The 13,907-nt window shown below is 39.6% G+C and overlaps 1 protein-coding gene across 1 annotated transcript in view; it reads left to right on the top strand.

Annotated features, from left to right (window-relative positions):
- ank2a (ankyrin 2a, neuronal) overlaps positions 1–13,907 on the top strand; it is a 68,633-nt gene that overhangs the window by 51,699 nt on the left and 3,027 nt on the right. Inside the window, exons 44-49 of the mRNA XM_082535443.1 lie at positions 9,947–11,710; positions 12,184–12,273; positions 12,696–12,779; positions 12,863–13,027; positions 13,180–13,353; positions 13,572–13,663. Of these exons, the coding sequence (XP_082391569.1) occupies positions 9,947–11,710; positions 12,184–12,273; positions 12,696–12,779; positions 12,863–13,027; positions 13,180–13,353; positions 13,572–13,663 (2,369 nt within the window). The remainder of the gene's footprint in view (positions 1–9,946; positions 11,711–12,183; positions 12,274–12,695; positions 12,780–12,862; positions 13,028–13,179; positions 13,354–13,571; positions 13,664–13,907) is intronic.

Below are 13,907 nucleotides of genomic sequence, written 5' to 3' on the forward strand. Positions count from 1 at the left end.
ATGTTTGAAGACAACAGACCAGATTCACCAGATTCCTACTCTTCAAATGTTGAAGTTAAACACTCAGCTCTTACTGTAAAATCATCGCCTTTGCTGCCTGCTTCAAGAACTTTGACCTATGCACAGGTTGTGCGAGGCTTTACACATGACAACGAATGTGACACTTTATTTGACTTCCAAAGTAGTGACTTGAGAACTATGCCTTCTGCATCTTCGCTATCAGAAGCATCTGATACAGAATATACCCTTTATCTTCTAGACGAGTGGGTGGCGGAATTAAGGCCACAGTCTCCTGAATCGCTGGAGTCTGAAGGTGAATTTAGGCCGCTCTCTCCGGACTCACCTGTTCCTCAGTTCAGATGTCCCCATAATGAATGTAATGCGGAATTGTTAGGGCAAAGGTCGGTTACACCAGAATCAGCATTTTCAGACTGGGAAGATTCTGATTTGCGTCTGGAAATTATGTTTGATGAGATCAGACCAGTGTCCTCTCAGTCACATTCATCTGATTTTAGTCTGGATCTGTTGTCAGATAATAGAGCGTTGTCTCCAGAGTTTGTGTCTCCTGGTTTGGACTTTTCATTCTTGAACAGTTGGCTGGCAGACTTTAGAGCATCCTCCCCAGAATCTGTGGTGTCAGTTCATCAATGTCCTCATTCTTCTTCCCTGATGTTAAGTCCAACAATCAGTCAACATTGTAACTACTACTTGCAATATTCTGAAAAAAGGCCCACGTCACCTCTTTCAACAATGTCCGATAATGATGATTTAGAATCTTGTCTTGCACAAATGTTTGAAGACAACAGACCAGATTCACCAGATTCCTACTCTTCAAATGTTGAAGTTAAACACTCAGCTCTTACTGTAAAATCATCGCCTTTGCTGCCTGCTTCAAGAACTTTGACCTATGCACAGGTTGTGCGAGGCTTTACACATGACAACGAATGTGACACTTTATTTGACTTCCAAAGTAGTGACTTGAGAACTATGCCTTCTGCATCTTCGCTATCAGAAGCATCTGATACAGAATATACCCTTTATCTTCTAGACGAGTGGGTGGCGGAATTAAGGCCACAGTCTCCTGAATCGCTGGAGTCTGAAGGTGAATTTAGGCCGCTCTCTCCGGACTCACCTGTTCCTCAGTTCAGATGTCCCCATAATGAATGTAATGCGGAATTGTTAGGGCAAAGGTCGGTTACACCAGAATCAGCATTTTCAGACTGGGAAGATTCTGATTTGCGTCTGGAAATTATGTTTGATGAGATCAGACCAGTGTCCTCTCAGTCACATTCATCTGATTTTAGTCTGGATCTGTTGTCAGATAATAGAGCATTGTCTCCAGAGTTTGTGTCTCCTGGTTTGGACTTTTCACTCTTGAACAGTTGGCTGGCAGACTTTAGAGCATCCTCCCCAGAATCTGTGGTGTCAGTTCATCAATGTCCTCATTCTTCTTCCCTGATGTTAAGTCCAACAATCAGTCAACATTGTAACTACTACTTGCAATATTCTGAAAATAGGCCCACGTCACCTCTTTCAACAATGTCCGATAATGATGATTTAGAATCTTGTCTTGCACAAATGTTTGAAGACAACAAACCAGATTCACCAGATTCCTACTCTTCAAATGTTGAAGTTAAACACTCAGCTCTTACTGTAAAAACATCGCCTTTGCTGCCTGCTTCAAGAACTTTGACCTATGCACAGGTTGTGCGAGGCTTTACACATGACAACGAATGTGACACTTTATTTGACTTCCAAAGTAGTGACTTGAGAACTATGCCTTCTGCATCTTCGCCATCAGAAGCATCTGATACAGAATATACCCTTTATCTTCTAGACGAGTGGGTGGCGGAATTAAGGCCACAGTCTCCTGAATCGCTGGAGTCTGAAGGTGAATTTAGGCCGCTCTCTCCGGACTCACCTGTTCCTCAGTTCAGATGTCCCCATAATGAATGTAATGCGGAATTGTTAGGGCAAAGGTCGGTTACACCAGAATCAGCATTTTCAGACTGGGAAGATTCTGATTTGCGTCTGGAAATTATGTTTGATGAGATCAGACCAGTGTCCTCTCAGTCACATTCATCTGATTTTAGTCTGGATCTGTTGTCAGATAATAGAGCATTGTCTCCAGAGTTTGTGTCTCCTGGTTTGGACTTTTCACTCTTGAACAGTTGGCTGGCAGACTTTAGAGCATCCTCCCCAGAATCTGTGGTGTCAGTTCATCAATGTCCTCATTCTTCTTCCCTGATGTTAAGTCCAACAATCAGTCAACATTGTAACTACTACTTGCAATATTCTGAAAATAGGCCCACGTCACCTCTTTCAACAATGTCCGATAATGATGATTTAGAATTTTGTCTTGCACAAATGTTTGAAGACAACAGACCAGATTCACCAGATTCCTACTCTTCAAATGTTGAAGTTAAACACTCAGCTCTTACTGTAAAATCATCGCCTTTGCTGCCTGCTTCAAGAACTTTGACCAATGCACAGGTTGTGCGAGGCTTTACACATGACAACGAATGTGACACTTTATTTGACTTCCAAAGTAGTGACTTGAGAACTATGCCTTCTGCATCTTCGCTATCAGAAGCATCTGATACAGAATATACCCTTTATCTTCTAGACGAGTGGGTGGCGGAATTAAGGCCACAGTCTCCTGAATCGCTGGAGTCTGAAGGTGAATTTAGGCCACTCTCTCCGGACTCACCTGTTCCTCAGTTCAGATGTCCCCATAATGAATGTAATGCGGAATTGTTAGGGCAAAGGTCGGTTACACCAGAATCAGCATTTTCGGACTGGGAAGATTCTGATTTGCGTCTGGAAATTATGTTTGATGAGATCAGACCAGTGTCCTCTCAGTCACATTCATCTGATTTTGGTCCCGATTCTTTATCAAATAATAGTCCTTTGTCCCCAGAAAATGAACGCGACACAACTTCGTCCCGAAAATCAAGTCATGCTTTCAGAGAAAAATCAACTTCAGCCAAGGCTTTTTCATCAGATTTTGAACCTCTATCTTCTCAAAACCTATTAGTTAATAAAAACCATACCCAGGTACACACTTCATCTTTGCATTCCTTGCCACAGTCATATGAAATGAGATATGTTAGTGATTCTAGCATACAAAACAAAGTTTGTTTTCCCAAACTAATGTCACATCTTTCTGATCCAATGTATAAAGGAAAATGTCCTTGTTGTGATATTAGATTTTCTGAAACCATCCACCTATTTAGTCAAGTCAGTTGAACATCACAAAAAATATCCTGACGCAATAGTAACTAAAATGGTTCAGTTTTTTTTCTCTAGTATTTCACCAGTCACCAGTCATCTTTTTTTGCATAACAACTATTGTGTTATTAGATCTTCAAGCATCTCTATTGCAATGCTGAAGACACCCGTAATCTTGATTTATGACGTTAATTTATGATAAACTGTGTGATTCCCCTACACATATATTCTATTTATCCTTTATTCCTTTATTCCTTAGTCCTTATGCTCTTTTCCTCAATGCAAGTAAGGCCAACTAGTTACTGCTAGGGCTTCTAGGTACTACTAGGATCATGGGATTAACTCAAAATGAGCTTAATGTTCCCTTATGTGTTTTCAACTGTTGCCTTTTTTAGTGAATGTGGTTGTATTTTGAGCCCTAATTTTGAGGGGGGTTTGTTTTTTTGTTTGACCAAGCCTTTCATGTTCCCTAATGTGTAATGTTTAATGATTATCCACGCCAGTTAGGGCTGGTCAATATGGCCTAAAATCCATATCATGGTATAATTTGAAGCATGTGCGGTAACGATATATATCGCGATATATTCTTTTCTTCTGTATAACATACTTTACACACTATAAGGCAGGGGTCGACAACCCTGGGCACGCGTGCCAAGGGTTAACTGATGGCATGACCGTATCTGGACTGGCCATCTGGCATACCGGGTGATTTTTCGTTTTTATGGGCTGATTATGTATTTATTTATTTATTTTTGTAACGGTATAAACAATGAAAGGTGGTGGATTGGCCAGATACTGGTCGATGTGTAAAAATAACTCAGTTGTTTGTGGAAGCTCCGCCATAGCCACCACCAGAGGCCAGCGGGTGGATGAGGGAAAGGGGGGGCAGGAGGAGAGACCAGAGGCAGCCGCTGGTCCCAGTGTCAGGTGAACTGAACTTCAGGTAAGACGTTATGACCTGCAGTCTATCTGGGTCATAGAAAAACCAAGTTTAGGTGTAGTTTATTTTCGTTGTGCTGACTTTTTACAGTCAGTTACAATAACCCGTACTGCGTACTAGCTGGCGGAGTTTCTATACAGCTGGGCAAGTGCTATGATGTTACTGATAGCGAACTTTATTTTATTCATAAGGTTAGTTAGTAGAGTTGCCAACCGTCCTGTAAAAAACGGAATAATCCCATATTCAGAGAAAATATTACGCGTTTCGTATTGAGCTGAAAAGGAACACAGTTTGTCCCGTACTTCAGCTAAAATGGAAAAAGACACAAAGCAAATCAAATCAAATCAAATCACTTTTATTGTCACATCACATGTGCAGGTACATTGGTACAGCACATGTGAGTGAAATTCTTGTGTGCGAGCTTCACAAGCAAAGCTGGAGTTTTTCTGCGTCTTTACGCTGCACAGCTGTTTCTTCTTCTCTCACTCTCTCCCCCTCCCTCTCCTGTTGCTACTTCAGTCATGAAACTGATCAATGATCAGCTGATCGGCTATGCTTGTTTATCGCCCACTTTGCACCAGAAACAGGAAACCAGCGGAAACAGGAAAACAGCAACATCATCTAGCAAAGTTTTGCCAGGGGGCCAGGTAGGGCATTAACAGGGAAAGGGGGGCACAAAGAAATATGTTTCTTTCTTATTCTCATTTAAAAATATCTAGCTTTTATTAAATAATTATCTGAATCTTATAACCAAAGTTTTTATCTGACGTAAAATGTATAGAAATCATACATATACCAACAAGACAGTGTACATCACTGTCACCAAGGCGTTTGTTTTCATTCAAAGGCTTTATATCTTTAATACCTGGTGGGCCGGTCTCTAGTCAAAATGCCCGGGCCGATCTTTTGTCACAGTCCAGCCCTGGGCACGACACGCAGTGAGTTAATCTGAGAAGGTGCATTAAAAAATAAATGGCTGGGCCAGCGGTGCACATCACAAATTAGCTCACATAGACACACTAGTTGTGCCGCTTCTTAATGACGGTATCTTAGCTAACAACCACAACGACCAGATTCAACTTGTAATTGGCTAAAAATAACTTAGCTTACCAGTGAGAGGGACGTTGCTAGCTGACAGTTTTTTCAAGCGATGTTGAAATTTCCACATTCCGACACTTCAGATGCTTCAGGAGCTCTCCGCTCAGCGCAGCATCAGCACCACAGAAATACACGGATACATCCGTAGACTCGAGACTGATCAAACCAGAAGGCTTTAATGAGCAGCTGGATTTGTCTCGCATTAACTGGCTGAGTTAATGCCAGTTAATGCGACATTGAAATGCAGCTGATTGAACTGAAAACCTCAACTTTGTGGGGGTGAAAGTTTGCAGAACTACGAACGAAGCTGGAATCCATAGCTGTGCGTGTTCATGGAGCTTGCATTTTCACCTGCTGGACATCACTACCTGACAAGTTTAACTGTCTTCAGAACATTGCAGAGGCATTATTGACAGTATTTGGCTCTACATATCTGTGTAAGCAGATTTTCTCTCACACGAAGAGTGTCCTCAGGTAGCGGTCTGCATGCTGGACACTCGTAGACCTGTGTCTCTGAGTGGGAGACCAGAGATCACATTAACATGTGTATCCCTGTATTAACAAACATGTCATATTGGCTCAGTTTATTTTTCTTATCATTGTTGTGAGGAGACCATAAAGAGCATTTGCATTTTCTGTTGTACAGTTCATTTGCTGTTATGGAGTTCTTGTTATGGATAAAAAGTGTAATTTTTTGTTTCAAAACAGCTGATAACTATTCGCTGATAGCTGCAAACATCTGCGAACAAATATAATTCTATAAAGTTGTTCTATATAGTGTGTAACTGTCAATATAGAGTTATTAAATTTATTGCTAATGCAATCATATGGCACATTGACTTCTGAGGAAATTTTAGATGGTACTCATCATCAGAAAGGTTGTCTACCCCCCGCTATAAGGCATAAAATACTTTCATTTTCTCAGAAATCGACAGTGTGCCTTATGTCTGAATTCTGGTTGTGCTTACTCACCTCGAACCGATTTTATGTGGTAGAAATCTGTCAAAAAATGTTTTAGTATGATTTTGGTAAGCTATGAAGGCGCACAGCTTGATGGATTGCCGGAGCGTTACGGCTGCCGTAGTCAGGAGCTTCGCGGAGTAATCCGGGTCCAAAACTCCGTCTGCTTCAGGTCCCAAAGTCAAACGAAAAACTGTCTAAATTCTTTCATCCTTAATAAAATAATCAGCGTTGCTGCTTTACCAGGTGTAACAATTAAGTTTAACATCCAGGCATCCATGAAAACAGAATTTATTAAATTTAATGGAGTTAGAAGTTAGCAGGAAGTTAGCTCGCTAGTTTCCACTTAAACATGATATAGCATGTTCTGACTGAGAGATTTCTGAAAAATTAAAATGTACAGGTCTGCTATGACTTCCAACATAAATGAAAACAGACAGAAAACTAAACAGCAGTGATTTTTGTAGGGTTACTGAAGTTGGACTAGCTGGTATATAATGATGTGCTACGTGATCGCTAGCAAAACAGCTATGTTAGCATAACATTAGCACAGTGAAGCTGAAGGATGAACGCTAACCTTTTTCCACTCGATAAAAGTTAACGTGAGGATTTCTGGTGGTTAGGGACAAATGCAATTGCATGGCAGGATGCTATAAACGGACAAAACTTCAGTCAGGAGAACAACTGAGGTAATCCACAATACGAGGTTAGTCATTAATATACTGCAACAACATGGGAATAGAACAGCTGCGAGAGAATTCATCATTATTGAATCAATGGTACGGAAGTGGAGGAAGCGCAGTTTTTAGCTTTCCCCATATTCGAAAAGTGCTTCGTCTCTTTGCTATTACTGTCGCCCGGCATAATTTGCAGATGATGTTGTTTGCAGCTGCTGCAATGCTTTCGACCAAAACAGGCACAGCTTGATGACGCCGTCAACATGCGCTATCACGGTAGAGCGGTATAAGTCAAAATCTCTACCGTTGGCCAAATTTATATTGTTTCTATCGTATACCGTTTCTACCGCCCACCCCTAACGCTTGTCAAGTTTTATTAAGCTCAAGTCTGCTGATTTTGTCACAGGCTGTAATGCTGGAAATCCAGGCCACATTTTGGAGTAAGGTCTAGTCAAGGTCTAGTCTTGTATAGTGTAACCTGCATGTAACATCCTATGTGCATGCATAAGTGGACCATAGGTGTTTTGCTGGGTGTCTACCAAATATCAGGTAGTTTCAATGTTGTGGCTGACCTACTGCTCATACTCAGAATGCAGTGTGACCAGTTGTTTATCTGTTTTATTCTGTCCAAACAAGCTTTTGCATTAGTTAGGCGTTTCTGCTGGTGTAACTCTACTATCTGATGCTGTAGGGGCACATTCAAATGGAGGCGTGACAACATAAATTATAAATTAAAGGGTCACCATCTGGTCAAAACAGTTTTGTTCAGGAGTGCTGAGGTATTTGACTCTGATTTTAAGACATTATAATATTTGGTGCAACAAATAATTTAGAAAGGAAATGAAATGCTATATCTGTCACTATGTTCCCTGGATAAATAAAAAGTTAGCAAATGAATTGTCATCACATGGTGCAGATGGGCCACCAGAGGGAGTTGACAGGTGTTGTGCTTTGTCACAGATCATCTGTCTTCCACCAACTCAATTCTGTCTTTCAGAGAATAGACATTATAGGCATAACATTGTATATTCACAGCTCAGATAATAAAATTACCTATCTATCTAATCTGGAGAGACACTGTAATTATTTATGTTTTGCTATTTTTCTTTTATGTGATATGACCATATTATCGATTGTATACACTAGTTTTTATTGTATACAATGTGTATTGTACACTCTATACTTTAGAGTTTAATATTCAATCCTACGGGTCCCCCATAAATGTACTGTACAAAAAAAGGTGTACACAGTCAGTTGTTGATGATTTGTTGCCTGCAATCACTAAAATTATTTAAAATTCAGATTAGAGTGAAACTCCCCAACAATCAGACAAAGCCCTATGCTCAAGCAGTAGTAAATGGACTGGTTCTTATATAGCACTTTTCTACTCTGACAAGGCACTCGGAGCGCTACAACTTGCCTTATTCACCCACTCATACAAGCACTTTTTTTTTCTTTTTCTATGCAATTGCTTTCTGTCTAAAATTCACACTCCAGTGGATGCATCGAAGAGCAACTTGGGGTTACTATCTTGCCCAAGTATATCTGGCATGCAGGCTAGTTCAGACAGAGGATCTGTTGCTGTTGGTTTTGGCAAGTAAGAAGAAAAAATAGAAGAGCATTCAAATAGATTACAAAATTCTGATTTCACTCTACATTAGTTACAGTCACAGATACATATCTTGAAACAAAGACTACACAAAATGAAACATCTGAAAACGAACCTATAACTCTTTACTAAGATATAAATAATCGTTTTTCAGTTTGTTTTTTAATAAAGCCTAAATGCCAAAAAGTCTATATTAGATCACAATAAACCACAGCTAGTTTTCATCATTTGAGTCACAAGCCATCTGTAGAAAACAGTGGTTTTCATCATGGTACCTGGCTGGAGGAGGCTTTCCAATGAACAACCTCAAGGAAAAAAGAATCCCTGAAGTGAATACAACTTGTGTATGAACAAAAATGGACACAACAATATCACATGTCCAAGACTGATCTTCCCAAGTACATGAAAAGCCCATGAAAAGAAAATCCACGATCAAGTTCAAGAGAAAAATTTCCATGGCATTGGTAAGGCAGCAAAGGCTGTTGCATATCAGTGAATGCAGTGTTGATTTTTATAAGTAGTAGCTTCCCCCAATAACAAGCAATGGCTCTCTGACCATGGCATGTTTGCATTAGAACAGGTAGAATGCCCTTTCTCTGAAGCAAAACTAATAGAGATTACCAATAGAAATGTATTTTTTATTTACTGTAGTTGCAGCAAATCTTTTGCAATATTTAGCTGTTCAGTTAAAAAACACAGAATTCTAAATTTGCCACAGCTGATATTTTTCTTCCTCTTTGAAAGTACATCCTCCGCCAAAGAATTTTTACATTTAAAACCCACACATTTTGCTTTCCCAAATGTATTGGCAGGGGCGCAACACCTTGGGTTGGTTGCGTTGATTCAAATTTTCACCTGATGTGTTTTTGTAACCTTTCCTTATAATGCTGTGTCATTTGGGCAGGTTTTTTGAAACGGTGTTATTATTATTGCAGTAATGCAGCTCAGCAAAATGCACTAGCAAATTTTATAAACTGCTGGATGGCTGACTTTATATGACATGGAAGTGACTTTATACTATACTTATGCATGTTCATCTTCACAGTAAATCAAATCTTTTGTTATTCATTTTTGCAAGTCTATCATAGTTGTAATATAATGTCTTGTCAATTATGTACTGCTATGAAGAATATTTCAAAAATATCGATGGGCATCTTAATAGGTCATGCCATGCTTTTTAAACCTCATGCTGCTTGTTAAATACATGTATTAACATATTTCTTAATATGTTAATTCTGTTTTATATGCATGTGCACTACAAGTGAACTTAATTATTTAAAATATTGCTCACTGTTCTTGTATTTAAAACACCAACTTGTCCTTGAAAAATCTTGGAAAATGCATGCGTCATTGGAGTCTTCCTTAAATCAACAACAAAACCACCCATGATATTTATTTTTAATTCCCACTTCATTGTACCATTTCTTTCAGGTGTCACCTGCATCTTCCAAGACAAATATTTCACAAGATTCACAACAAAAAAATCTTGAATTAGGACAGAGGCAGGTCTTTCCAGCAGAATCCCCATCCTTACCATGTGATTCAAATACAGTTTTCACTAAAAAACTAGAATTACCAATTCCAGCTAACTTTGACTTGAGTAAAGCACAATTTGACACCACAGTGAACAATCAAATTAGTGCACCACAGGAAAAAGACAAAATGTCATCTCCCACAAGTGAAGATTATGGCTTAGTTAAACCAAGCTTCATGACTCTAGAATCAGTCTCTCAAACAGCTCAAGATAGCCCAGATGCTGCAACTGTCATGTCCTCAGAATCCACACCAACACCACCAGGGTCTGGGTCCCCTCAGCTTGACCAGCTTCTGTCAGATCTGGAGGAGATGAAACTTAAGTTTAGACCAGAGGCACTTAAACCACATTCATCTGAATCCACCAACGAGATCCCTGCAGTTGACCAAATGTATGAGTTCCAAGATATTTTCCTTCAGGATCACAGCCCTGCAGAATATAGTGATATGCTAAAAGTCAATCTATCATCTGCTGCACAGCTTGCAGTAGATAACCCAGATATTCCCATTACAGAGCATCCACATTTCCAGACATCCATTCAGCTTGAACATGAAATGGTCTCAGTCATTCCCGATGTAACAAAACTTGTCATAAGCGTACCATCAAGCTCTGGTCTTCATAAAGACAGTTCTGAGTCCTCTAATGAATCCCTTTCGAGCCCAGAATCTTCCCAAAGACTTTGTGAAGAAATGGAACAACCAAGCTTTCATGTGGATGCATTTCAGTTAAGCACACATGGTCTAAATAATACTCAGAAATTTCCTTCAGTTGCTACAAAGAGCAAGTCTGACATACCTGAGAAAGATATTTGTTGGGAAGATGCTACAACTGACATTCTTCAGAGTCAAGAAGCACATGAATTAGCTATGCCATCTAATGACTTTAAAGGTGTGACAGAATCACAGACTAACCCAGATAGACTTCAGTTATGGGCAGCAAACTCTGTTGACAGTATACATAATGAAGATTTGTCTTCACAGTCTCTTTCTGATTTGACTCCTGAGACAGTGATATCTGCAAGAAATTTCAGCTTTGAAGAACTGGTGCCCAATTCCTCATCAAGGAACTTAAAAATATCTTCAGATGAGGACAGGACCAGTGAACACCATTCAGAAGGATCTCTGACTTCAGTAGACGATGAATGTTTTGACTCTGAGTCTTCTTCAGTCAAACCCAAAACTTATTCTTCTTCAGCCTCTGATGAAGAGTACAACTTGCCACCTGGCTATGCAGAGGCCTCCTCTATTTCATCTACCTATACTCAGATACCTTCAGGATACAGTCCTATAGTGCATAGTGGTGCAGACAGTCCAACCAATGAATATTCTGACCCAGAGCCTTACTTTGACTGCAAACAGGGTTCATCCGATTTCTCAGAGCCTGATCCTGATGAATCTGAGACAAGAGCTAGGTCAAGTGGAGGTCAAGCCCAGGATCACTCTAGAGTGCAGGAAAAGTTGAATCAAAAAGTACTGTTGTCTTCTGGAAGTGAAGATTACGAAGACGCTTCTTTTGTCCATGAGCCTATTTATCGTGTAGATGTAAAGAGAGAAGAAATGCAAGAAACATCAGATGAAGAATTCACCTTGTGTGAGACTTCACAACCACCACCTGTCTGTGAAACTGCAGCATATCATGATACTGATAAATCTCTGACAAGGGTAAGATGAGAGTTGGTAAAAAAAACTGCAAGTGTTTTCCCCAGAGCTGAGCTTGGCCAAATGACTATATTTGCTTCAGAGAGGAATGACTGCTGGTAACCCTGTAGACACGTGAATGGGAGCTAAAACTCCTTCTAACCCTTAATTTGTTTTGATTTCACATTTGACTAATCCTAACTTAGCATGTCACTTTGCTGCCTGTAACTAGTAGGATCACTCACAGTGATAACATGAGTTACTTTTTTTTTTCATCAGTAGGCACATTTATTGTCATCTAGGTAAGAGCATGGTGTATTTTCTTTTTTTGTTTAATTATAGACTGCCATGTTGTACTTTCAGTGTAATGTACAAAACGACATGCAATCATCTGAAAGTGCAACATATCACTCTGCTTCTTGCTTGCTTTCCTGCAAACCTAGCATTCATGCTGTCATTCATTATTAAATGTCAATGGATTTGTGTTGCTTGGTCAGGAGATCAACGCTGAGCTTGGATCAATGTCAGAAAGTTCAGATGATGAATTTTTGACTGCCAGAATAGTACAAAGAAGAGTTGTCATTCAGGTATCTGATTTAGCATGACTGATGACGTTTTAAACCAGTGTGGCAACTAAATGAAAGCTAAAAACTTTCACTGTCAAGTTACAAATGTTTATTTTCTAACAACCTTAAGTCTTAACAGAAAGGATTAAAATGGGTTCAAATTAGATAACACACCCCTTGATTAACATGTATGAGCCTAACCTGAGAGTTTTGTGCTGCTGTGAGCACTTTTTTTCTTGGTTTATTTAACAAAATACATCTGAAAATGCAAGTTTGTTTCCTGTGTCCCGAAGTCTCTGTTTTCTCACTGAATTACTGCTTAAAAGTTGTGTGCATTATTATACTCGAACATACAGTTGCACTAATTTGTCAGTTAAAGAAGTGAATATTTCACTGACCCAAATGAGCCTGTATGATTATTAGTTGTCTTGTTTTCCTCATAGGCTGATGAAATGCCAGACCTCCCTGCCCAGTCGGTGTCAGAAGAAAGGTACAAGGATGAAAATGGACACATAGTTGTCAAAAAGGTGGAGAAAAAATGCACTATATGCATTATATGCAAGTATAAGTTAATCCTATATATAGTCGTTAAATGCATTATCTTGCTCAGGTTACCCGTAAAATTATACGTAAGTGTGTTTCCGCGGATGGTGCGGAGCATGAAGAGACGACCTTAGAAGGAGCTCCTCAGGGGTTTGTCCCTGCAGCGGAGGGAGATGGCTACTCTAAGGTTGTGAAGCGGACAGTCGTGAAAAGTGAGGGAGACCACACAGAGGTATGTTCGTTGCAGATGTCCTTCTTCATAGTGTTTTGTTCTGTTTTGTTTTGGGGTTGTTTTTTGTTTTGTTTTTTACCAAAAAATGGAAGGTGTAACATCTATACTGACATTAATATATAAAGTACAGCTAAATAAACTTTTTGACCTAGGTGACTTTTACCGAACGTGAGCATTCGTCATCATCAAGGCAGGAGACGGCTGATGGCCGCAAGATCAGTCACACGGAAAGGACAACCGTGTTGGAGGGTGAAAGGACAGTGACACACCATGGTGATCAGTCTTTGACCTCTGATCTGCCTACAGCCCAGGACGACTTCAAGAAGGTTTTTAAACACTTTGTCACCGTTATTCCCCAACCACATAACCACATATTAACATAATACTTATACATCAACATTCTTCATGTCTTAGCACCTTAGGTTTAAAAAAAATAATAAACAAACAGCACATTGTGAAGATGTTTCGAGTTTCAAATGTATGTTTTTTATTATTTAATCACTTTGAATTAAGAGACTGTGTTCTCTGCTTTTCATGCCACCAGGCATTCGGTTATTTGAGTGGTTTTAGCGGAACAGAGCTCCCTCTGGTGGTAGAAAGAGAGACTATCAAAGAGGATGGAACAGTGGTCAGGAGGTGTGCCTACTGGAGTGCACGTGTGTGTGTGTGAAGCTTACTATTATTGACTAATGTTTGCGCATGTTCATTTGTGCTGGCAAACAAATTTTTTGTATTCTTAACCAATTCAAAGTCAAACGTGTAAATAAACCAGTGAGATGTGAGTTTATAATTTTTTAACTCTTGTGAACAACTGCAAGAAAATGTTGTCCCGTGCACTACATTAAAATTATTATTCATGCACTATTTAGTTGTTTTTAGT

This window comes from Aulonocara stuartgranti (genome assembly GCF_965226115.1).
Source record: "Aulonocara stuartgranti genome assembly, chromosome: 6".
Classification (NCBI taxonomy): Eukaryota; Metazoa; Chordata; class Actinopteri; order Cichliformes; family Cichlidae; genus Aulonocara; species Aulonocara stuartgranti.